The 25,296-nt window shown below is 53.8% G+C and overlaps 1 protein-coding gene across 2 annotated transcripts in view; it reads right to left on the minus strand.

Annotated features, from left to right (window-relative positions):
- The window catches only part of PCDH1 (protocadherin 1), a 52,957-nt gene that overhangs the window by 22,376 nt on the left and 5,285 nt on the right, over window positions 1-25,296 (minus strand). For both annotated transcript variants that reach the window (XM_040603276.1, XM_040603277.1), the window contains exons 2-4: window positions 23,631-24,445; window positions 19,837-22,029; window positions 2,845-3,064 (exon numbers count right to left, since the gene is read on the minus strand). In XM_040603276.1, coding sequence (XP_040459210.1) covers window positions 2,845-3,064; window positions 19,837-22,029; window positions 23,631-24,445 — 3,228 coding nt within the window. The remainder of the gene's footprint in view (window positions 1-2,844; window positions 3,065-19,836; window positions 22,030-23,630; window positions 24,446-25,296) is intronic.

The raw sequence follows: 25,296 nt of genomic DNA on the forward strand, positions 1-25,296 counted from the left end.
TTACTGCAGTCTGCACAGTAAAAAGTGTCCAAAAAAGGAGGACACTGATATGTGTGTTAATCAAGTGAAGAACCATCTACAAAGAAAAGGCATGGATCTGTCTTCCAGTTGAAAAGCTATAAATAGCCTTCCATAGTTGCTTATCAGATTGGTTCGGCTGCAGGGATAATCTCCTGGAGAAAGCAATGGAAGCCCTGTTATGTTGGATATTTATAACTAGATGAAAGCCTAGAAAATGCACAGTCGTGTCAGTCTTGCGCTCATGCCGTGAGATAGGGTGTGTGGGATCCAATTCGTCTCTCGGTTTAATATAAGGTCAAGAATGGCTTAGTCTTCCCAGCTTCACAAAAAAACAAAATCTGATCTCTTTGAGGGGATCGTGCTGCTTGAGCAGCTGCAGAAGCCAAGACAAGGGCATGGTGAGACAGTCCCAAAAAAGGTCATGATGGTCCCACATCACTGGAGACTCTTTGCAGAAAGCAAGACGTGACCCTTCTCTGGACAAACAAGACAGAGAGGTCTTGTTTGCACCATGGAGCGATCTGATGTGCCACATCTCAGGCAGGCAGACCGTGGGAAACACAACTCTGATGAACTGACCTAACACGATCAGTACCTCCTAATCTCCAAATCACCTGGCCTGGTGCCAGTGTCCCCTAATAGTCTGCTTAACGGATCATGACCCTGACCCCAGCCCCTCAAGTTCATTGAACTGCCTTTGCCAGATTATCTGCAGAGCACCAGGACCAACTAGGGTTAATGCCAGTAGATTCCCCAGAGCCTTGGCCTGCCATGGCCTCTGCACTGCACCTGGTTTATACAGGCCAGGATGACTGCTGGAAGCATTGGAGCCTGACTGCCCAACCACCACCACATGAAGGGAGTCAGGCCAGGCTGGGGGATAGCGAGCAGAAGAGGGTTATGGTTATCCCCTGCAAACCTCTGTAGAGCTTTGGAAGCTCATGGATGGGTGTGTGGTGAGTTCTGTCCTTCTGGGTTGTGAACATACACAGGGTCTCTTGTGCAAAGGTAGGGAGCTGCCTGATCTATAGGGCAGGTTGGGTTTTGGTGATGCCGTGCCTGGGTGCTCTGTCCCTGTGGGAGCTACTGCTCCAGGCAGTGTCCCCTAGCCTTCCTCAGGTCTGCTCATCCCCACCAGGCAGACAATGAAGATTCCAAGGACTACAGGCAGCCCTCTCTGTCTTCCATCTCCTGCTACAGATGCTCCAGGTCCTCCTCCTTCTACTTTTAGCCCTGCTCCTCCCTCATCATCTCTGGGTTGCTTGTCACCTTCAGGGGATCAAACTTTCTTATTCCAGGTGCATCATCATCATTGCCCTGCCATATCCTTTAGCACAGCCATGTGGCATCTCCTCACCCACGTGTCCTTCCAGCCTTCCTTGCAGGTACTTGGGAAGTCCAGTACTGTCCATCCTGTGCCAGAACTCCAGGAACCTCTCCATACTGCTTTTCCCAGTTGACTGACTAGTACTTTCGGGAAGAAAATGATGTGCACAACAGGAGGATGCCTCATATTGCAAGAGCAACAAATGGATTTGGGAACCCTGCCAGACCTGGCACCACCATGCCTTGCTTCAATGGTTGTAGCATTGTGAACTCCAGTGTCACTCCAGGAACTAACCTGGGAAGAAGGAAGAGATGCTCCACCAGACCTTCAAGACCACAAATCTCCCTGGGCCCCATTCGCTCCTTAATAGGGGGACCCAGCAGCTAGACCAGCTCCCTAGACCAGCTGAACACACTCTCAGTCATTTTCACACCACACACAGACCTGCCTCCAAGTCAAGGATGCTCCCAGAAGCAGGAGGAGACTTCAGGAGAACCCTTTGCACCTCTTTTTTTTCCCTCCCAGAGTTTTCTTTGAATTTGCCAGCTCCATGCAACCTCCCCTCAGTACACGAGCACAGAAGGCAGCAGGTACAGGAAAGTAGATGTTATGTGCACAGCCAGAGCCAAGTCCAAGGAAGCAACTTAAGCTGGCCAGAAAAGATAGCTTGGGGAGTGGGCTCATTGAGGGTAGTCAGGCAGGCAGCACAGAGGCAGCACAAGGAGCGGAACTGGGGTTGAAGCTGCGCCAGGGCGGGGGAAAACCAGCTCTCCCACAGTGAGATCACAGACACCTCCAGTGAGGTTCTCAGGTAAAGGTGGACCCAAGCAGGAGGTGACCTGAAGGGCCCAATGAAGGCAAGACATGTCACTCTCGGGTTTGCCACCACCACACTCTCTGACCCTCGACTCCATCTCTCTCCTTGCCCCAGTCTGTGCCACTAAACCTGCTCTCCCGCTCTGCTCCCCGGGCAACTCTCACGGCTCCAACACCCACCACAGCACCAAGAGCTGCATCACGCTCCACCTGCCTCTGCACCCCTGTCCTGCCACAGGGGCAGGTACCCATGGGACCACCTGACTGCGGCATGCAAGCTCTTCATCGGCTGGGCTGCAATGCCCTCCCCATGACCCCTGCACTACCATCTTGGACCATCCTGCTGGGCCTCCTGGCTACATCATGCCAAACCTACCTGCCCCCTGCCAAACCCATCTGCCTCCTTGACTCTTCCCACTCCCACATCTCCTAGCCTCTCCCAGACCTCCCCTCCCTCACTCCCATCTGCCCTCCCCACCATGTCCTTGCAGCTCTCTTGCTTTGAGCCTCACCTCTTCTCCAGCCCCCCAGCCCCACCAGACTTAAGCGTGACAAGCCTGTCCCAACCAAACTCCTCGCCCCATCTCACCTGCACCAGGGGAGGTGCAGCACTGGGGATCAAGAGCCTCAGGCACAGGGTCCCTGGGGAGGGGGCAGGCACACATGCCGCAAGCACATACCGTTCTCAGGGTGCTCCATCTCCCCGATGCTGCCATCGGGCGTGGTGCGTTCATAGTGATCCTCAGGCAGGGCTAGTGGCCCGATGCGGGGCCCTGATGATGATTTGCTGCTTGGAGTCTCTGATTCCTCCAGCCCGCTGTCGTAGTAGCTGTGCTGGGAGGGATCCTGCAGGTCCTGAGCCTGGCTGGCTGCAGAGAACGTCACTCGGCGATGAGGTAACTGGGAGAGAAGAGAAAAGCTGTTGTATCACCCACCCAGCAGATGAAGGCAAAGGCAGAGGGTCATCAAACCTGATCCCTAAACAGAGGCAGAGGGCTCCTGCCCAGTGCTCCCAACATGAGCAGGGTCCATCATCAGCCCCCTGCAGCCAGACCAACAGACGTGGTGCTGGGCTCTACCTCAACCATAGCACCCTATCAGGCATCACCTCACACAGGGAGCACACCTTGCACAGTCCCTGCGCTCCCTGATCCAGCAGCTCCCTCCACAGCTCGTGCTCCAGCCTCCCTTTCCACCCAGAGACAGCCCTGGGCAGGTGGCCCTCTCCCATGACAGGCAGGCTCCAGAAAGGCCACCCATTAACACAGCATCCTGAATCACCGGCTCACAGCCCACCCTTCATCTGGGGTCTTCACTTTGCACTCAGACACTGCATGCACCCTCTCAGAGACCTACCTCGCCAAGCCCACCCAATAACCTCTCTAATGGGGTCACTGCCCAGCACAGAGCTAAGATGACATCATCCTTCACCTTCCAGCCTCTCACCTGACACCATCTCTCATCCTAAGAGGTTCTGCATCAAGGGTCACCATTGCTCCTTTTGTCTGCTTGTTAAACATTTCAGAGACCTTACCTCACACTTTCTCTCCCCAGCTTTGCCTCGTGCTTGGGAGGAGCTCCCTGCAAACAGCCATTAAGCTACATCATTATCCTCCTCCAAATCCTTCCATAAAATCCTTCTTTGTTGTGATTACCAAGGAGTGGAAAGGGTAGCACAAGTTCACAGGGCAAGAGCAGGCTGATGCGTGCAGAGAATGAAACACACACACCAAAAGAAGCAAAAGACACAAAATCACCCATAAATGTAGTAAGGAGCCTAAGAAAGGAACTATTCGATGGGGATCTGAAGGTGATCAGTAGAGAGAGGAACCAACACACCATTTAAGCTTTTTTGCTGATGTCTTTACTAAAACTGAGTGGCAATCAGGCGTCCCACACAGCTAGCACCAATGAGGAAGGGGAAGGAATTGAGCCTAACTGAGGGAAGGAACACACAGGGAGCATTTAGATGAGCTAGCTGCTTTTAGGTTGGTTGGACCTGATTAAATTCACCCCAGGTGCTTAGAGACCTGATTTAAGTAACTTCAGAGCTGTTAGGGGTTTTTTTCTTGTTCTTCTTCTTCTTTTTTAATATGTTTTTAAAGAATTTGTAGAGAATCAGGCAGCTTCCAGAAGACTGGAAGTAAGCTAAAATAGCGCCTGTCTCTAAAGATGAGAAAAAAGAAGAGCTGGAGAATTATAAAACAGTTAGCTTAATTTCAGTTCCTGGAAAAATACTGAAACAGATAAAAGAACTCTTTGTAAGTACCTATAAGATAACAAGAAAATGAGTAACAGCCACTGTAGGTTTCTCACAAACAAACATGTCAAGCCATTGAACTTCTTCCTTTGAAAAGGCATCAGGCCTTGTGGATGGAGGAGGAGCAGTAAATGTTATATCTTGACTTTAGGAAGATTTTTGACACTATTCTAGATTATTTTCTCATAAGTAAAACAGGAAAACAGTGTAGGTGGAGCACAGTACTTCTCTGCTCAGGTAATACAGTGCAATCCACTGCAGGGCATTTGGAAAGTTGTATTCAGAAAGTAATTACTGAAGACAGGCCTTTCAGCCAGGACGATGTATCAAATGAAATTCTTTGGTTGTGTCCCGAGTCCATCACTAGCCTGTATTTTCATTAACTGCTTGGATGACAGATGTGGAATATATCTGTCACATTTGCACACTTGCGAAAAATAATCACCGCGCAAGCAGCAGGCTGGCTGAAGGATTGGGGGTTACAGCAGATCACGGGTTGACTATCCATCAGCCGTGTCAATCTCTCACCGAAAAATGCATCTATATTGGGATGCGTAAACAGGCATTTTGTCTTTAAGTCACTCTGGGATCTGTCTGTGGCTGGGCTCAGCCAGGAATTCGGCAGGAATTCGGAAGCAGAGCTGTGTCCAGTCTGGCCACTGCTTTCAAGAACGTGTGCACCAGTTCAGCAGAGGGGAACAGAAACAGCTGTCAGAAGCCATGACAAAACATAAAAAGACTGAAGAAACTGGTCTGGGGAAGAGAAGTCTAAGGGTGGCAAAGGCAAGCCCCTAAAAGCCTTCTGTAAAGAGAAAGCTGCTGCTTTTGACCATGGACAGGCAAGAAGGGATGGCTTTCAGCTGCAGCAGGCAAGACGGAGGTTAGCCGCTATGGAAAAAACCAGTGCTAGATTTAGCCAAGTGCGATAGAATGCCAAAGCAGAAGGTGCAACGTGTGTCATGAAGGGATAGGCAGGCACCTCTCAGGTCTTCGTGTGTCTGGAGGAGCTGAGGTGGGGGCAGCCCTGCCTCAGCACAGCTGTGTGCAGATGACCCTCCAGAGTCACTCCCAGCCCACTCTGCAGGCTGTGTCGCTGTGTAAATCTGCAGCAGCCTCCACCACACAGGTGTCTGCCCACCAGGCCAGGTAACGTGTCCCACAGCTTACTCCTGCACCCTGCCTGCCTGCCTGAAACCGCTTTCCTCCGCCACTGCAGCTTATCCCTAGCTAGAAGCTTCTGCTTTCACTCTGCATTTGTAAAAACCCCGAAACAACTAGGGCTCCTTGGGGTGCCTGTAATAATACAAACAGCCTCAGAAACCCAGTCTGTGACAGCTACTATCCCTCCCCTGAGTGGTCTCCTTCCAAACAGCATCGGTTTTACCTAAAAAACACCTCCTTTAAATGTCAGATCCTGCCTGGAAGCCCTTGAAAGGGCTCTCCTCACTGCAGGGCAAAGGCAATCCACATTCAACCCCACTCCCCTCCAACCCAGCACGGCACTGGCAGGGGTTAGTGCCCCCCTTGCACCCCGTGCGCGGTGCTAGTAGCTTGTGCCTGGCTGAAGCTCTCCACCCAGAGAGCCTTGTTCTGGAGTCAGGGAAAGACACTGAATCAATTTGTCTGGCACTGACTTACAGAAATTGGGGGTTGTTTGACCTTTCTCTGCTAGGTTAAAGAGCCTTTCAGCACGCAGTGTTTTCTACACAAGAAGTTGCTTGTACATCAAGGCACACCTCAATCTTTTTTAAGAAGTTAAACAAACTGGGTTCCTTAAGTCTCAGCCTACAAGCCACCAAGTCAGTTTTGTGGTCCTCATCTTTACTTGCCCGTTTTCCCCCATTCCTCAGCAGAGGCAATGCCTGCAGAACTGCTAGTGCCATCTCACCAGGGCTTTCTGCAGAGCCTTGCTTCTCCTCCTGCCTCTCAGTTTTTTTCGTCTGAGGACTGTATTAGTCCTTTGGCGGAAGCACCGCAAGTGCTCACACTGAGCTACTCATGCAGTGTGACCCTTAAATCCATTTTAAAGTCAGTGCTTTCCAGGATATAAACCAGCATTCCCCATTTCTCAATGTACAGCCTTGCATTTGGCTCTGTTAAAATGCACTTTGTTTAAATGGGCCCAGTTTACCAAGCAATCTGGATTGCTCTGCATGACTGCTCTATCCTCATCATGATCTCCCACTCCACCAATCTCCGTGTCAGCTGCAAATTTTATCAGCGGTGATTTTATATTTACTTCCAGATCGTTGATTACAACATTGAATGGCAGCGGGCACAGCACTGCTGCTGAAGAGCTCCTCCGGGAGAACCTCATTCCACGAGGACTCCCAACCAGCGACTGCTTTTCTTTGCTAAGCTCTTGATAAACCAGATCTTCATCTATCTAACAGTGCTTTACTTATAATGAGTAGTGTTAAATAATAATAATAACAACAACAACACCACCACATTATTAACTCCGCATCTTTATCAAACTCCAAGTTGATCAGCTGCATGCTGTAACCTCACACCAACATACAACCAGTTCTGCTGCTTCAGACCCACAGCTATGCCTGGAGCAGATCCTATTCCCCACAGTGGCAAGGAGCAGATGCATAAGGAAAGGTTTAAGAGCTGGACCTGTCATTACATGACACTGCCCAGTATCCCTTCCCATCAAAACACATTGACTGACGTCAATGCTATTTCCATCATTGAGTTTCCTGCCTCAGCTATTAATCCAGTTGTTCCCCGGGGCTGGCGAGGACAGCCTGCTCTGCACCCAGCATCCCCAGCACTATTCCAGCTGCTCTCCCACTCCTCCTAGCCCATCCTGGGGTCCCCAGCTCCATTAACACCCCTGGATCAGAGAGCTCCTACTCCAGGCCTTTGAAGACTCTTTGGAAAATATTATTTTATTTGATTATTTCAAATATGACTATTTCAAGGAGATGATATTTTGAATGTCTTTGCTGGTTACCAGTGCATTGGCACATACTGCATTCTATGTTGTTATGTCTCAGTCCAAATTAGTAGACCTATTTATTGAATACTTTTGCATTTTTCTACATAATTAACAATTTTGCAATTTCCATTTAGAAATTACAGTTACTGGATTCCACCTCTTGCTAGCACATTTTTTGAAGTGCTCCTTATTGTGTTTGGCTTGTCAAAATTGATTTTCCCCCAATGTCTTTGGCTTTCCTTGTCAATGTTCTGCACTCCATAACTACTCATTTCTACTAATTGCTATACACTGCCTCCCTTTCCCCCCCCACTATTTACTGTTTTTCTATTTCTAACTGCTGTCTCCACCTTGCCACTGCACTAGAATGGGATCTGGGGCAAAGCTGTCTATTTTCTTAGCTGAGGAATTGTGGCTCTGAAAAATCTCCTTCCAAGGGCTCCCCAGTACTTGCTCTGATACTCCTGATGGGGAGACCCGTGTGTGCCAGCGGGCATACCAGAGGGGCATGCCGAGCCCCCGTCCCCCGCTTTCCACAGCGAGCACTGGCCCCGGCGGCTTCCCCAGCACACCGCGGTGTATGCTCTGATGAAAACATTCATCCCCTGCTAAGTCCTGCGGGTTTCTGTGGTACTGCAGCTCAGGTTTTTTTCCTGAGCAAGGAATCGTTTGTAGCTCGTACGTTTAATGACCCCCATCCTCTGTGAAGTGCTCTCACACCTTTTTGAGTCCACACCTGCTTCTGGCCTCCATGGCATCCTGCAGCAATGAACTCTACATGGAAAAAGCACTTCCCTTTGGTTTTACATCTGCTGCCTGGTAATTTTTCCTTGAACTTCTCCTACCTGCAGGGTTATGAGAAAACATGAGTAATTGCTTCTCGCTCTACCCCTTTCCAATTTCACAGATCCGCACTGCATCCTGCTCCACTGTGTCCTCTGCGAGCTGCAGCGTGCGAGTACGTGCAGCCTGTCCTCCTGCAGACACTGGGCAGGTCAGACCAGCTTTGCTGCCCTTCTTTCCACCCGGGCCAGCTCTGCCACTGCCTTTCTGCAATGGGGAATTCAGGGTCACACCCATGGTTCCAGTTTTGGGGTTCATCTGACAGTAGCAGGGACTTGTTTTAATGAGAAATTCTCTCAGGCTTTCCCCAGCAGCCTTCCCCAGCCTGCCTGGTCCTGGCAGCACACCCCAACCCCCCCCAATACCAGCCCCTGCCAAGGGGCTCCTCTATCCTGATGTCATTTACCATGAGGGTCCTCACCCACAGATGCTGGAGGGGGACTAAGTAGACCCCCTCCCTCCTCAGTCCCACTCTGCTCCCTCCTGCCTGTTCCCTTCACCACAAACCTCTCATTTGGACCCTGCTCCAAGCTGATTCTCCTGGCTAAACCTGGGGAAAACAAACCCAGCCAAAGTGAGAGCAGTGCTACGAGGGAAGAGGGCTGCAGGGTGCTACACCAGCTCCCCGCAAATGTGCAGCATCACCCCCTGCACAGAAGGCATGGACCAAGCGGCAGGAGATGCGGTCCCATCTGACAGACCAGAAATTGCACTGTTCACAAAGGAAACCTTAAAATCCACCCCAGGCACCCTTTTCCTGCCAACAGGAATGGTGCAGTGCAACAGCCCCCACAGAGGTGAGCCACCCTGCTCCCCCTCCCTTACCCAAGCGCCGAGTAATGCTGGAGTGGTGGAAATATCAAAATTGTTAACTACCTCGCTGCTGATCCGAAAGCAGGATCCGCGGCTAATGGGCTCATCTGGCAGCCTCCAATTGCTCCTGCGCCTCCCCACATGCCAGAAGCCTCAACGGCCTTTCAGCCAGCTGCCAAAGGAGCTTGCTTCCCCAACAGCCACCACAATGCAGCAACTCACAGGGCTGAAAGTGAAAGGCAATGTCAGACCCAATGCCCAGAATATAAAAATAAGTGACAAGGGAGCCATTGTAGCACATGAGTCAGTCAACTTCAGATTAATTCATGAACCCCTCTCTTTTACAAACCAACCTGGAGCTACGCAACATCCCTGGTTACTGAAAAAATGAAAAGATAAGACCAGGGACCATGCTCCAAACTACACAGATCCAGCTTTTCATGTATGGAGGCTTTGCTGCATGTGGGAATTATTTTATTTGCTAGTGTCATGTCTGCAGATGAGTACAGCTCCAGCGCAATGCAACACAAGCTTCGGAGCAGGAGGCTGAGGGGAATATTATGCCCATGGAAACCAGGGCAAGCCTCAAGGAAAGCTGGACCTGAATTGCCAAGAACCATCCAGGGCAACGCTCTAGCTCTAGGAAACAGGACACAAGCTCAGCTCGTGGCTGTAAGCAGTCGACCATTTTATGGCTTGTCTGAGCAACAGCACGTGCTTATGCCGGTGTTCTGGGGTGAGGATGGAATCAGAGCAGATAGCTCTTCCCATCCTTTCCCATGCAGCACACCATCCAGCCTCTGCACTGATTTTTGGAGATGAAAGCCTGCAAAGGCATCTCCCACTCCTCCTGCACCCACCCCGATGCCCAGGGCTGTCATACCTGCACGTGATGTGAAGAGCTCACAAGGTGATGTGGCACCAGGTAGAGCAGCACAGTGAGGGAGAGTGTTTGCATACAAGCAGCAAAGGCAAATGCTGCCCTGGCTTGGTGTCAGCCTCCTAGAACCCATGGTAACCCTCCACTCCTCAAGGACTGCACTTCTGCCCCCTGTGCCCCTCTGGTAACCTTCATGGTCTGGGGGTTCTGTCTGCTCCAGAGGTCCCTTTCTGCCCTGCCACAGCATCTCCAGGTCCAGATTTTCAGAGTCTCAAGGGCTAACTGTCACTTTGTAAAGTGGGCCAAAGCATGCCAGGGCTGCAGTTCCCAGCAGTACTGGGTTGCCCCCTTTTAGCACAACACAAAGGAATTGAGGAAAGAGCTGGTGCAGTGCAAGGGAACAGGTCCCAGGGGCTCTGCTTGCTTTGGACAAAGGAGGGATGGAGCAATCAGACAGCACAACTGCCTGCGTGCAGCTCCAGCTGCCCCAGAAACAAAGGATGGAGATAGACGGACCGGACCCAGCTCAAGCAAAAGTGTGGTCTATTCACAGGGCTAAGTCCCCTGCTGCATTCAAAAATCATTCAGGCCTTGCCAAAGTTTTGTCATGGAAGGTGGTGTCTCCGAACAAGCACTGCTATTCTGAACAGGACTACTAGCAGACTGAAAGGGCCGCTTTTCTGATCTACCAGTCTGACGATTTGCTGGGGTCACCTCCATCACAGATGCTGTGGTTGCACAAGCCACATTAGCAATGGGGCTGACAGTTCTGGTCCACCTGATGTTCACGAGATCTCGTTTGACGGCTGTGCTCTACCCACAAATCCTTGTGTCCATCCCCGGTGTCTGAAGTCAGGGTTGCTCCCAACAACCCTTCAGCTCCTTCGCTGTTGGCAAATGAAGCTGCAGAAGGAATCCACAACTAGAGGAAAGACTCACAGGAATTCATGTGAATTACACCTCCCAAAACCAGGTATTACTTTGGGATTATGTGAAAAGCAACTGCTCACCCTTCTAAGTGGCTGTTCGCATGGCTTCCGCTGCTGACAATTAGCAGGTGCTGACCTTGCAGTCAGAAAAGAGGTGCCACAAGTCCTGCTGAAATAATGATAGCAGAACAGCCATCCTAAAATGGACATCAGATCCCAAGGCACCATTTAATGAATAAATCTGGGTAAAATGTGGGCTGACTCCACACAGGTGCCCTGAAGCCTCCTGAAATTTGCATGCTGCTTAAAGAAGCCGCCAAAGCCCCGTGCCAACCTGCCTGGTCAGATCGAATTTATCTAAGTCATAGCAAGATCTAACGCAATTAGAAACCCATTTAGACAGCCTCAGGACAGAGATTGCCTAACCTCTCAGCCTATCAGAGCTCTGAGCCCATCAAGGATGTGCAATTTGGCTTTTCTTTGGTTGAAACGAAGACTGGAAAGGAAAATATGGAAATAAATCATCTGAGGAGTCATAAAATCTAAAGGGGTCATAATCTTTACGGAATAATGTCTAAATTGGACTGACCGTGGTGTCCTGAAATGTCTATCACCTTCAAGCTGATAATAGAGCCATTTTGTAGATAGCTGGTGCACAGTGGAAATTGCTCGGGACACAGAAGGAGGTCTCATAATCACGTTAAAACCATCTGAAGATCCCAGGGAGGAAAAGGTTCCAGGACTGGGAGCACCACTTGAATAAAGCCCTCGAGGAATCCAACAGCTGTAGAGTGGGAAAATAATGCTGGGAAAATAATGAGCTAATCTGGCTCCCAGTTGCACCCAGCAGAGCTGACAGATAGTACTGAAAGCTCTGGGGAAAGCAGGGGGTCCCAAGCCATAGACTCGGGACTCTAAAAAAAGAGACATAACCACAAATGCTTCAAGGGAAGACTTGCATGAAAAAAACGTCAATTTGTTAAAATCAGATAATTTTTCAAGTGAGTTTCTTGTTTCAAAGTTGGGGCAGGAGGGATATCTTTGCTGACATGTAAAAATGAAAAAAATGCTCTTGCAAAGGGAACTTTCCCTTCAGAATTCAAGCCAAGTATTAATTACAAAGCTAAATTCAAAAAGGTCAGTCAGAATCACGGCTTTAGAAATTACTAGGAAATATATATATATTTATATATATATATCCGTTGATTGACCTGAGCCAAGTTAGGGGAAAAAATTATCTTTTTTTGCAGGTTGTTTTTTTCAAATTGAAAATTTTCCTCTGTTTTCTAACCACCTCCATTTCCATAGGCAAAGGGTAGAAGCTTTTCCTGCTTGGTCACAGAATTGGTCAAGTGTCTATTCCAGGAGTCTGTGCACCAACGCACTCTAGCCATTGGCAGAGCCTTCGCTTTAGTGGTCTGCAACCAACCCGCACCTAATGATGAATAATGGGACTGGGTAAGACAAGCCTTCATTTGGAGAGATCAAACAGGTAAGGCAAGTAATATTGTAAGTAATATTGTTAAGGCCACCTATCTTGCCTGCATGGGTCTAGCTTTACTACTCTTACTGGCACAAGCCCCCCAGTACGAAGGAGCTGAGGACAGATTGCTTTAACCTTGCCCTCAAATTCTGGGTGAGCCGTCAAGTCCTTGGGCCAGACTTTGCAGATCGTGGCTCAAAAAAATTACCTGAGTATTAGAGGTTTCTGAGCTCTCTTCTCTAGGCATCACATCCTGAGAGTCCCTAGTAAGCTATGATCTACTTTAAATCCTTAGAAAAAACAGCCCAAACTCCTTCAGGCACTCCCAGAGTCTTGAATCACAACACCCCAAAAGGTCTTGCCCAGCCTGAATGATAACGAAGGGCTCTTCAAACATCTGAAATACTGATTTTGCTTTCTGCTGGGCTTGAGTGCTTTTGATGAAGAAGCAGAAAGATTAACAGATTAGTGTAAGAGGAACATCAGACTACATCAGCAAGACATTTAGAGCACGAACTCAGTCCTGAGCTCAGACAAGAAGTTCCCCCCCCCAGCAGGGATGAATAACTGTCAGTCTCCCTGGCAGCAGCTTTGCAGCTGCTCAGGAGCATCAGGGAGTTTGGAGCATGTGAGAACCCAGCCATGTGGGAGCTAAATAGCTCCAGGCTTTCAGGTTTTTCAGGCCTTTAGAGATGTCTCAGAGGAGCTGAATCAGGGCACTCTGCTCCGACAGCTTCGCTGCAGAGCAGGATCAGTTCCAAGGGAGAGGAGGTGATGCGCTGCCCTCCCAACATGATGGCTCTAAAGACAGCTTTGATGAAACCTGCCAAGATCAGCAGCTGCCCAGCCATGCCATCTTTAGATAGTGGATCAGGAGGCAGGTATTTTGCAAGTGAAGAGGTGCTCTGAAGGATGTTTACCTCCCAGGGCAGGGTCATCTTTAGGATCTTTGGGCAGGATCCACAAGGCATTGCTGTGAATGCCAAAATGGATGTAAATGATGAGATAACATATGGGCTTTCTCCTGCCCTCCTAGCAGGCCACTGCCACAAACTTACTCTCCCACCCACTCTTTCCTGTGAGCATCTGAAGAACTGAGGCAGTAAACAGATTACACCACAGGAAGACATTGCTGCAAAACAGTCAAGAGATATTTTTAAGGGATCTTGAGGAATTGTTTTCTTTCTGTTCCTTTGTGTGACCTCTTCCTCTTGTGCTCTCAACCCTTGGGAACGCCACTAGGAAAAGAAGCCTATACTACTGGTGGGAAGTGAAAAGAAGGTCCTCAAGGCTGCAGACTAAGACCTCCACAAAAGTCCAGAAAGTCAGAGAGAAGACAAGATCAACAGGGGACCTAATGGGGCGGAGGCTGAGCGGGTCTGAGTCGCAAGGGACCCTGGCTCCCAGAGGTGAAACCAAGACCGAGCTTCATACAGATTGGACTGATGGATGTTAAAGCCAGTGTCAGAGGTGAGAAGAGCGTGACCAAGGTGCCAGAGGTGGCACATGCCCCTGCAGCCAGGCTCCTCCTCACTCCCTTTCAATCCTTCTCTGCCTCAGGCGAGCAGACTGTGCTTCTTGGGGCACTGAAGGAGCAGGGGACTGTGGGAAGAGCCCCTTTTGGAGTAACCTATATTGACCATCTTGGTTTCTCCCAAGAGCAGAGCTTGGGTTGTGTAACTGCAGCCTGGATGGAAGAGCTTGCAGGTCAGTACGTAGGAGCAGAGCTCTTCAACAGAGATGGGTTGTGCCTGGGGTTTCACGGGCAGGTGCTCTCACGCAACAGGTATGTGTGGGGATGGAGGGTGGAGGGGGGGAAAAGTGCTTTGGGCTTGGCACAGGGCTCAGCTCCAGGGGCAGCATTGAAATGAACATGCTGGTAAGAGAGAGATTTGGCAGGGTACTGCAGGGGCTGAATGTCCAACATCCCACAAACCATGAAGGGGAGCTCCTCCTCTTTGCCACCCACCCCAGCACAGCCCCACATGAGTCAGTCTGTGCACAGCTGCCAGGCTCTTGCTCATGATTCACTCCAGTGGTCCTGGGTGGACACCAGCTGTGGAGACACAGGCGCTCAGCATCCACCTCTTTGCTGCTGCCCCACGCCCTCCTAGGGCTGCCCTCCCCACCTTGAGCTGACACGGTTCCCAGGGGCAGAGCTGCTCTGTGCCACTTCCCTCCAAGGCATCCTTTAGCTCTCGCTCTCCCCTGCCACCACCCCACCCCATCCTGCCCTACATCATCCACCCTCTCATTACCCCAGCTTCCTCTCCATCCCGTCCCAGAACATCCCAGCTCTGTCCTCACCTGGGTGCACCCCACCCTCCACCCCCTTCAGCTGCATCCCACCCTCCGCCCTTCACCCCACCACAGCCTCCTGGCTGCTCCCTGGCGGAGGGACCACAAGGTGCCCAGGGACACACCCTGTGGCATCATCAGGTTTTGCCCCAGGATTTGGGTGACTGATTAAGCAGGCTGCAGGGCTGGGCCCTGCTCCAGGCTGGTCTGTGCTCGCAGGGAACAGCACTGCAGCTGAGAGCCCGGCCGAGCGGGCAGAGCAGTGCTGGGAATATCAATCAGTGCGGCTTGGACCAGGCGGCTGCCCACACAGCCAACGCTTTCATCGCACAGAGGATCCACAGCTCGGCTGTCAGAGCCAGCCGGGGACTTGGCCCTGCGCTGCAGAGGGCTCAGCATCCCTGTGTACCGGGGCCAGCAGACAGCCGGTCAGGAGAGACCAATGGGGAGGGAAAAGTGACAGGGAGCAGGGGGGGCGGGTGTCACTGCCCCAGCAGAGCAGGGGGAGACATCAGAAGACAGGGACAGAGAGGGAGCAGACACAACTGAGAAAGAAAAGAGGGGGGTGAGGTGGGAAGAAGTCCCACACATGCAGGCTAGGGAAGCCTGTGTTCACCGCAGACCAACACTGGCTGCAAGGGCATCAAGCAGGGGAGAGAGCCTGGGGGTCTGAGAAGTGAGAGGAAGAGGAGGGCAAGGAGGAATGAGCAGCATCTGGCTCACAGGGTGGAAAGAGGAGAACTAGCCAGAGCTGCCAGACACCCAGGCAGCCCAGCCTGATGTGAGGAGCCCCAGGCGGGTAGCACAGGCTGGGTGAGCCTTCAAGGGTGCAAAGTACAAGGTCCCAAGTGCTGGCGCAGCCGGGGACTGTCAGGCAGGAGAGAACCGATGCTCTCCTTGATGGGATAGGGACATTAAGCACCTCTTTGCAGACACACTAACAGGAGTGGTCACTTGCCCAAGGCTGGATGCTAGGTACACTCCAGTGTCACCTCCCACCGCATACAGGCTGTGTACACCCCGCTGCCACCACTCCACACAGTACAGCTTGTGCATAACCCTGTGCCACTTCTCCCTGTGGTACCAGCTGTGTACCCCCCATGCCCACTCCGCCTGCAGCACAGGCTGTGCTGCCACCTCCCCTGGGGACAGAAGTTGCACCTCCCTGTGCCACCTCCTCCCACAGGAGACACAGGCTGCACTCCCTGCATCACCTACCCTCAGCGCACAACCTGTACACATGCCTCTGCCACGCCCCACCACCGAGACCATGCACCCCTCTGTGCCACCCCTCTGTGGAGCAAGGGCCGTGAGAGCCCTGCTGTCAACTCCCACACAGGGCACGCAGGCTGAGCACACCCCACTGTCACCTCCCTCCACAGCACAGCCTGCGCACACCCACACTGTCTCTGGCTGTACACACCAGACTGTACCGTGGGGTTGTTCATCCCTCATGGCTGAAACTCTTCACATTGAGGTCCCAAATGCCCCACGGTGCTCCCCCAAGCTTGGGCACCCCTCCCTGCCATAAACCAAAGTCCCCCAGCACAGACCTGCCAGGAGCCACTGCACATTCCTGCCTTGTTCACAGGGCTCTCAGCATCCTCACCAACAGCCCAGAAGCCAGCACAGTGTACAACCCACTCCTCGCCCCCTCTTGTGCTCCCCCACCTCCACAAGCACGCCACCGATGGTCACAAGCCGCTGTGGATTCACAGTTTTGCAGAACCCAGTCATCCTGCCCTGCACAGCTAGGGCTCAGGCCCCCACACTACAGCCTCTGGGACCTCACCGACACTCTCCTTCATTTGGTCTCCGCACACCAGAGCCAAATCTGAACCAAATCCAATTGATCCTGGGAGCAGGAGCTGATTTGCAGTGCCTGGGAACTGCTCCCAGCACAATGCCTTTCTGAAACTGGGGAAAAACAGGGCAGGTCCCCCATGAACTCTCAGCTCCATCTGCAGCTCGTTGCTGGATCCATTTATCAGCTCACTCCACATGAACGACCTTGAGAAAATCCACTGACCCAGGACAGTAGGGGACTTTCCCAGACATCTGCCAACACCTAAACCTGCAATTTATGAAGGCTCTAAGCTAAATTCTAAAACAAGACAATTTCATTTCTGTCCATTACAGTTACAATATTCCTCTTATCCCCACCCTGCAGAGAGTAATTAATACTGCACCGTGCTCCTGAGCCTGCAGGCAGGTGCAGGCACCTCTGCTGAGCTCGCAGTAACATGCTGAAGTTAACACCACTCCAGCCAGCTTCTCAGATGGTAGGGGGCTCTGTGAGGACCTGGGGCGGTCTTCAGCTTTGCAGCCAGGAAAGGATGGAGCATAGCCCCCTCTGGTATCGAAAGGACCCAAAGCATGGAGCCTGGGAGACGGCCAGAAGAAAGAGACACTCCCCACACCAGCATCTGGGAGGCTGTGTTCTCGCCCCGGGGTTCATCAAAGAGCTGCCGAGGACAAGGAAAGAAGGGAAACTTCTTTCAGCAAGTTCCCAATGGGAAGCAGATAGCAACGCTGAGCCAAGCCCCCAGACTGCCCTGCCCAGCCCTGCAGGGACTACTTATTTAGGTGGTTGCTGGTGTCTCCTTTCCTCCTCTGCAGCCATCGCATCTCCCCGCAGGTCCCAGCCCTGCCTGCCTAGGAGGCCCAGACACTTCCTGGATGGTTCAAGATAAAACCTTACGCTGTTAGCAAAACAAACTAGGAGGCTGTGAGAGCCAAGGCTGGCACAGGGCTGAAACCACCGAAGCCAGAACCACTGGTTTCCCCAGATAATCTAATCTCTCCCAGCGCCAGAGCTCCTCTCCTCCAGCAGCCTGGTGAGGCCAGCTGGAGCCCCTGGGGAATAGGTGAAGCTGGTGTGACGGCAGGGATGTCTGCCCCAGTTTTCCCCCAAAGAAAAATCATGAGAAAGAATAAGTGGTGGCCAAGGAGGGGGGCCCCTGAGATGTGATGTTTGGCTGGAGGGAGGGGGGTACAGGATGGCCCCATCCAGGGCCTGGGGAAGGGATGCTACGCTGCTCCAGCCTGCCAGGACCCATCCTTTCTCCAGCCTGCTGGAGACATGAGCCTGAGCAAGCCCCATGGCAGCAGCATCACCCCCCACCTGCCTGGCAGGAGAGGCTGAGCCATCTTTGCTGGGAGTATGGCTGCCTGGCTCCATTGCCTTCCCCCAGCCCCACTGCCACAAGCAAGCCTGCCTGGGAGGACCTCTCCTTTGCTGCAAGGGTGCCCATCACATCCTGGGTTGGGGGGAGCACCTTGCTTCGGGTGTTTCTACCCAGCGCTGCTGACACACAAGGCTCCATCTGCAACCGCATGCATCCTCATTCCAGCACTGCGGCGGGTGAGAGGCATCTTCCAGCCCTTGCTGACAGGATTTGGGTCATGCTAGCCAGGCACCGCGCAGCCAGGATATCTGTTCCTCCATGTGCTGGCTTTGGGACATGGGTGGGTCTTAAAAGGATGTGGGGGTGAACCAGGAGAAGATATGCAGGGGGATGTTGGGGTGGAAGAAAGCTGGGCTGGCTGGTCTATGGCTCAGACTGCCTCCACGTCCACACATGTACATGTATGTGCATAGGTACATGCATGTTTTGAACCATGTCCTGGAGGAAGCTGTCTCCTCAGAGGGCCAGGCAGTAGCTGGAGATGGAAGATGTCAATCTGGGGAAAGTGGTCAGTACCATGAGACCTCTGGACTGGCCACGCTGGGGCACAGTGGAGGGCTTGTGGAGATGGCTGGCCCGTGTGAGCATCGCTTCTGGCTGCTGCAGGACCTGGGTGCTCCAATGGCCAAGGACGTCGAAAATATGCCTGGGAATTGCTGGGAGCAAGAGCATCTTCAGGGGCATCAGGGAAAATAAGGCACAACTGGTCAAAAATAGAAAACTTTATTGAAGTCAAATCCAACAGGGCAGCTGAGCCCAGCCCCACGGCAGGAGCCCAGCCTGCCGCTCACCGGGATACAAAGAAGGGAGCAGGGGTCTCCACAGGGCGCAGAGGGTACAGCACAGTGCGGAAGTCGGTGGTCCTTACCCATGGGGCCCCAGGAAGAAGGCAAAGCCACAGGCACTTGTCCCCCCTCTCCCTCCCTAGCTAGTTAAGGATAGACCCGACAGGCGCCAAAGCAGAAACATGGTGCAAGCTAACTGGCCAGACAGCCGAAGGAAAGAGGGTCCTGCAAGCTCTGGGCTCATCCCACAACCTCCTGGGACACCTCCAAGCTCCAGTGCACACTAGCGAGCAGCCCTTCCCAGTCCACAGCCAAGACCTGCCTTGCCCTGCGCACAGCAGAAACCCCCAGCTAGACCACGAGCAGTGACCTGACCACAGCACGCAGCAGAGACCCCAGTGCCCCGCTCCTCCAGCCCGAGCATGAGAACCCAGCCCCAGCCCCGGCTCACAGCCGGTCCCGTGCCACCTGGGGGAAGCGCCCCGGCCACTGGGATCCGCTCTCCCTCTCCACAGTGGCTGCAGCATGGCTCCCGCAGCTCTGGGCCTGATGCTTACGCTAAGGGAAGCCCAGTTTCCACCGTGCTGGCTATGGCAGAGGGCCCAAGCCTGGGGGAAGCCAGAGTCTGAGCCTGGGAAAAGGCAGAGCTTTGCTCCTCCACCCAGCTCCACCTGCATGGGCAGCCACAGTCAGTGCAAAACTCCTTTTCAGGCAGCTTTGCACAGCGATGGTGAGCACCAGGAGAGCTGGGCTGGCAACAGCAAGGCTAGGACCTTTGCTGGATACTAGCTGCCCAGAGCTGCACCAGGAGCTGCACCAGTCTCTCCTCCCCACAAAGTAGAGGGATGGATGGGAGGGTGGGCATTGCCCTCCTCCTCAGTGCTCTTAAAGCCAGTCCCCAAAAGGGACCCAGGCGGGTGGGATTCCCTCCCCGGAGCTCCACATGCAGAGGCACACGCATGCAGCGCCCTTCGCATCACCATCACCCAGGCAGCGCCACCAGGACCCAGCCCCGGGCGCTCTGACAAGGGCTCCAACAGTTTTTGGTCTCCCCCCAACCCCCATCCCATCCCCTCCCCACCCCACAACCAGGCTCCGTGGCTCAGCTCCGGGGCAGTCCTCTGCCAGCCCCCAGGTCACACATGCAGGGCTGGGGGCCAGTCCACGCTCACTCCCACACCTCTGTCCAGATGGCTCCCCGGTGCAGGGGGGGGGCCGCTGCCGGCCTCAGGATGAGCTCTCCTACCTGCTTATTGGTGTATTTCTGGGGATTGGTGCGGTAGCTGTAGTCCGAGTACTGCTCGGAGCCCGTTGAGTTGTTGTCCCCGGTGCCAACAAAGGTGTTAGTGGCTGGCAGGTCCTGCACCACTTGGTGCTTCTTGGAGGCAGAGGGCGACTGAGGCTGCAGCTGGATGGAGGGCAGCGGTGAGTTGGAGCGGTAGTGGCGACCCAGGTCTGGGCTGCCCGGCGGGTAGTTGAGGGGCAGGTGGATTCGGGGGCTGTCGCTGACAGAGTCATTCATGAGGTTGAACTTGAGTGATTTCTGCAGCCCCGTCTCCTCCTCATCCTCCGTGGGCTTGGGCGGCTTCGGAGACTTGCTCTTCTTCACCTTGCTCTTGCTCTTACCGCTCTTGCTGGCCTGCTTGGGTGCATACAGGTCCTTGGTCTCCTTCTTGCCTGCCTGGTAGCCGCTCTTGGCCTCCCGCTGCCGGCAGTAGCGCACCAGGACGACCAGCACGATGACCAGGGTGACGGCCACAATGCCAGCGATGACTCCAAAGAGGATGTTGCTTCGCTGCTTGCTGCGCTCATATTCGGGGTCTCCGGCAATGTCTATGTCGAGCGGTGTGTCCAGGCTGTGCCCCACCAGTGTGTCCAGCAGTGTGCGGTTGGCCAGTGTCTCGTTGACATAGAAGTGCACCAGTGCTGTGCCGTGACGTGAAGGCTTGCCCTTGTCATTGACACGCACTACCAAGCGGTGCAGGCCATGGTGCTTGCGCAGGATCTCCTTCTCCAGGGTGATGTCTCCACTGTGCGGGGAGATCTGGAAGAGCTCGAAGGGGTTGCCTCCTGTGATGCTGTAGGTCAGCTCTGCATTGACACCAGAGTCAATGTCCTCCGCCTTGACCTTGCTCACCTGCTGGCCAGGGCTGGTGTGGGGCAGGATGTGTTTGTAGGTAGCATTGGAGGGTGAAGTGATGAAGGGAGCATTATCATTCTCATCCAAGACGTTGATGGTCACCCCCACATAGGCAGACCTGGGAGGATCCCCACCATCTACTGCCTTGAGTCGGAAAGTGTATGTGCTCTGCTGCTCCCGGTCAAAAGAGATGCTGGAGAGGATGGTGCCAGTGCCATTTTGGATGACAAAATCCCCATTGTCTTGTTCCACTGACAGCTGAATGCGGGCGTTTTCTCCTTTGTCAGCATCGATCACCGTCACCATGCCCACAGGGCTGAGGGGTGGCATGTTCTCCATCACTGAGAAGTTGTAGCCACTCAGCATGAACTTGGGGTCATTGTCATTCCTGTCCATGACGTTGATGGCCACAGATGCTGTGCCCTTGAGGCTGGGGCTGCCCTTGTCTGCCGCCACCACCAAAAACTCATAGCGCTCCCGCTGCTCTCGGTCCAGCACTGCCTTCACCCGGATCTCCCCAGAGTCAGGGTCAATGGTGAAGGAGCCCTTGGAGGAGGGGTCTGTCACCAGGGAGTAAACTAGCTTGGCATTGGAGCCACTGTCAGCGTCGCTGGCACTCACCTCCATCACCAGGTCATCAGGCTCATTGTTCTCAGGGAATGCCACCTCGGTGAAGCTCTGGCTGAAGACAGGAGCGTTGTCATTCACGTCCACCACCTGCACCTTCAAAGAGTTGGTGCTGGAGAGGGGCGGGTTCCCCGAGTCCACTGCTACAATCTCAATAGTGTAGTCCTTCACTGACTCGTAGTCCAGTGGCGTGGTGGTCTGTAGGAAGTATTTCTTCTTGCTGTCACTCCCTGTTTCACTAGCCTGCCGCAGCTGGAATGGGACGTCACCAGCCACCACACACGTCACCACAGCATTTTCACCTTCATCTCGGTCGGACACCTGCACCAGAGCCACTGCTGTCTCTACTGGCACATCCTCCGAGATGTTTGCCATGCCATCCTGGTGGGTGACAAGCCCAATGCCCCGGATCTCTATGGAGGGTGCATTGTCATTCATGTCCTTGATGGTGACCACCACCTGGGTACGGGCACTCTTGGGGTTGGCCCCCTTGTCTTTGGCCATGACAGAGAACTTGAGGATGTTGACGTCCTCACGGTCAATGGGCCCCTGCACGGTGATGAGCCCCGTGGCACGGTCCAGGCGCAGCAGCCGACGCACCATGTCTGAGGCTTGGTGGAAGGAGTACTCAATTTCAGCGTTGGCACCCTGGTCTGAGTCGTTGGCTTTCACCTGTGGGATGGAGGGAGAAACGGTGAGCAGGAGGGCAAGGCAGCGAGAGCCCCTCCACAAACTGCCACGCTGCCCATCATAGACTCCTCTGGGTACAGCTTGGGGGGAAAAACCAGGATTTCCTCTTCTGGGGCCAAGACTATGGGGCAAAGAGCCTGAGACCAGGCAGAGCAGCTGGGAGCGGCCCTCTGGCACAGAGGCTTTTCTTTGCTCTTCCAGCAAAACTGGCTGGGCCGGTTGGCCCCACTCCTGTCCCGGCCAGCTCCGGCACGCAGGGAATCCTCCAGGAACACTTGCCGCTGCGACCCAGGCAGCAGCAGGGAGGGAAGCCTCTGGCTGTTCCTGCTCCACAAAACCCTCCCCAAAGAGAAGTTGCAGCAGCTCCCTGGCCGAGGTGAGGATGAGGAGGTGGGAGCTGAGGATTTGTGGAGCTGCAGCAGCTCCATCCCGGCATTCAGGGATGCATCCAAGCGGGGACCAGGGCTGCCTAAGCTCTGCACAGCACCAGCCATCCCTGCCCACCCATGAGGAGTTCTTCATTCACATAAACCTGCCTCTATGCCTATTATTTGCTTTCTAAAGAAGATGAGGTTTGTCTAACATTTGCCTCCCTAATCGGCTCTCCGAGCAGCCTCTTCTCTGCACCATTTGCTGCTCCGCCGTTATCTTGCTCAGCAGATTTGGATGGAGAACGAAAGTTGTTAAATGTAAATTCCACCTTTTACCTCCACTCACAAAAAAGGCGGAAGTCATTTTCCCCCTGAAAGATAAAAGCTGAGCAATGGCAGCATCGGCGTCTCAGCCCATTCTCCTCCCGGCCATGCAGCTCCCTTATCTGCTTCCAACTTCCATTCTTTTAACAGTGAAAAATGAATTCTTAAAAATTTCACATCAGAATTAGCAAGCAGATGAGAGCTGGCTGCGCACCGCTTATTAAGATGGCAGCTGCAGATAAACAGATGTCGGCTACTATCATCTCAATGCCCCCTCCAAGCCAAATCCACCAAGATCCATCCCCTTGGGCTCTGCGGGCCAGTTTGCACTGCTGCCCAAGATGGGGCAGAGCCCCTGGCCCCTGCAGACACCAAGGCACCCCCAGAGTCATGGGCAGCCCCCCCTAGACAGGCAGCAGGGATGCTGCCTGCCCCCCATCTCCTGTGCAAGCCTGAGTTTCCATGGAGCGGCCAAGGGAATGCAACTTATGAAAGGGTCTATGTCTTGTCTGCGGGCAGCATTGAGACTGGCCTGGCATGAAGCCAGACTCCCCATGGACCTCGGGTCCCCGCCCTCTCCATAACCCAGAGCGTTGCTCCCATGTACCCGCCAGCCCTGCTGCCACCCCACAGTCATGTCCTGCAGTCCCTGATCTGGCTGCACCTTCCCACCTATCCTTTCCAACATTGTTTTAGCAGATGTGATGTCCCTGGGACCTGCCTGCCTGCTGGCCCCAGGTGACACTGTGGGGTCCTATGCCTTGCAACCCTTCTGGGCTCACTCCTCCCTTGAGGAACTGTGGCAAGTGGCCGTATAAATGCTCCCCCGTTGTCCCTGTTGCAGCCAGGTAAGAGAGATGGGGAGGAGAAGAAAGCCCACACACTCACCTGAAGGACAGAGTGCCCCACAGGGCTGTTTTCAGAGAGCTCCGCTTCATACAGAGCCTTCTCGAACTTAGGTGCATTGTCGTTCATGTCCAGGATGGTGATGCGAAGCAGGGCGCTGCTTGCCCGTGGTGGGTTGCCTCCATCCTGCACCTTGATGGTCAGATCATAGGAGTCCCACTGCTCCCGGTCCAGGTTCCCCATGACAATCAGTTGCGGCTGCTTCTCATCCTGATCCTCCGCCACCTGCAGTCCAAAGAGCTCCTGTGCCTCCGGACCAGCCGTCAGCTCATAGGAGGCAACACCGTTGGGGCCTGAGTCCCGGTCCATGGCTAAGGGGATGGGGAAGAGTGCCCCAATGTTGGTGTTTTCAGGGATGGAGAGGGTGAGAACAGGCGAGGCAAAGTTGGGGGTGTTGTCATTGATATCAAGCACCTCTATCTGACCCTCAAGCAGGCGCGGGCTGCTGTTCAAGATCAGGTCAGTGATGGACACTTCAAACTCCAGGAAGCAGGGCTCTCCAGGCAGGAGGTGCTGGCACTCACGCAAGCTCTCCCGGTCAATGGAGGTCTCTGTGGTGTAGATGTCCCCAGTTTTGCCATCCACACGTAGGTACGGGGCCCCCACCTCCAGCTTGTAGAGGTGCCCCACATCTGGGAAGCCATAGTCGGAGGCCAGGCTCCCTATGAGGGTGTTGGGAGGTTGCTCCTCCTGCACTTTGTAGACCACACGCGTCCCAGAGACCAGGGCAGGGAGCTGCAAGAGGAGCCACAGGCCCATGCAGGATGCCAGCTGTTTCATCCTGCGCTGCAGGGGAGCTGCAAGGAGACACAGACACTGGAGGTTAGGCAGCCCCAGGCCCCCAGGCCCACTCTGCTCCAGCCCACTTCCCTGGTGCATCCTTTTTGGTCCATCCCCTGTGCCATGCAGGGCTGCACATGGTCCCAAAGCAGCCCCCCAAAGGGATGGGGCTTCAGGGGCTCACCTGACAGAACTGACCCCAGCCGTGGTCTCCTGGCAGCCTCCGCAAGCAAGTGCCCAGGAGGACCAGTCCCAGCTTGCAAAGTGCCTGCAACGCTCTGCTTGAGTGAGCAACCCAGTCATTGAAACCTCGGCCCTGGCTTCCTCTCACTTGCAGGAAGCCACTCCTGCCACTGTCCACCCTCTTTGTCACCACGCAAACTGTAATTAGACCCAAGGAGGCACACTAACAGGGTGGACTGCACGCAGCCTGCTGTCAGCAACCCAATGGGAGCCAGCCAGGCTCAGAGACAGCTTCTCACCACAGAAACACAGGAGCATTGTGTGTCACGCACTGCAGGGGCACTGCCTGCCACGCACGGCAGGGACACAGAGGCACTGCATGCATCTGCCAGCACTGCAGAAACAGGAGCACCAAAAGGGGGGCAGGGGCTCTGCCTGCTCTGCAGGGATACAGGGCTGCCACCCACCCAGCCCTGCAGGAACACAAGGCAGCGCAGGGATGCCACCCATCCAGGACTGCAGGGACATGGGGCACTGCCAGGATACAGAGCTACGTCCCATCCATCACTGCAGGGATTCAGAGCACTGCCTGTGCTGCCGGAGTAACACCCATCCAATCACTGCAGGGACACAGGGCACTGCCATTGCAGGGACAGAGCAGCACTGCCCGCCCTGCACTGCCGAC

Source organism: Falco naumanni, chromosome 8 (genome assembly GCF_017639655.2).
Source record: "Falco naumanni isolate bFalNau1 chromosome 8, bFalNau1.pat, whole genome shotgun sequence".
NCBI classification, from domain to species: domain Eukaryota; kingdom Metazoa; phylum Chordata; class Aves; order Falconiformes; family Falconidae; genus Falco; species Falco naumanni.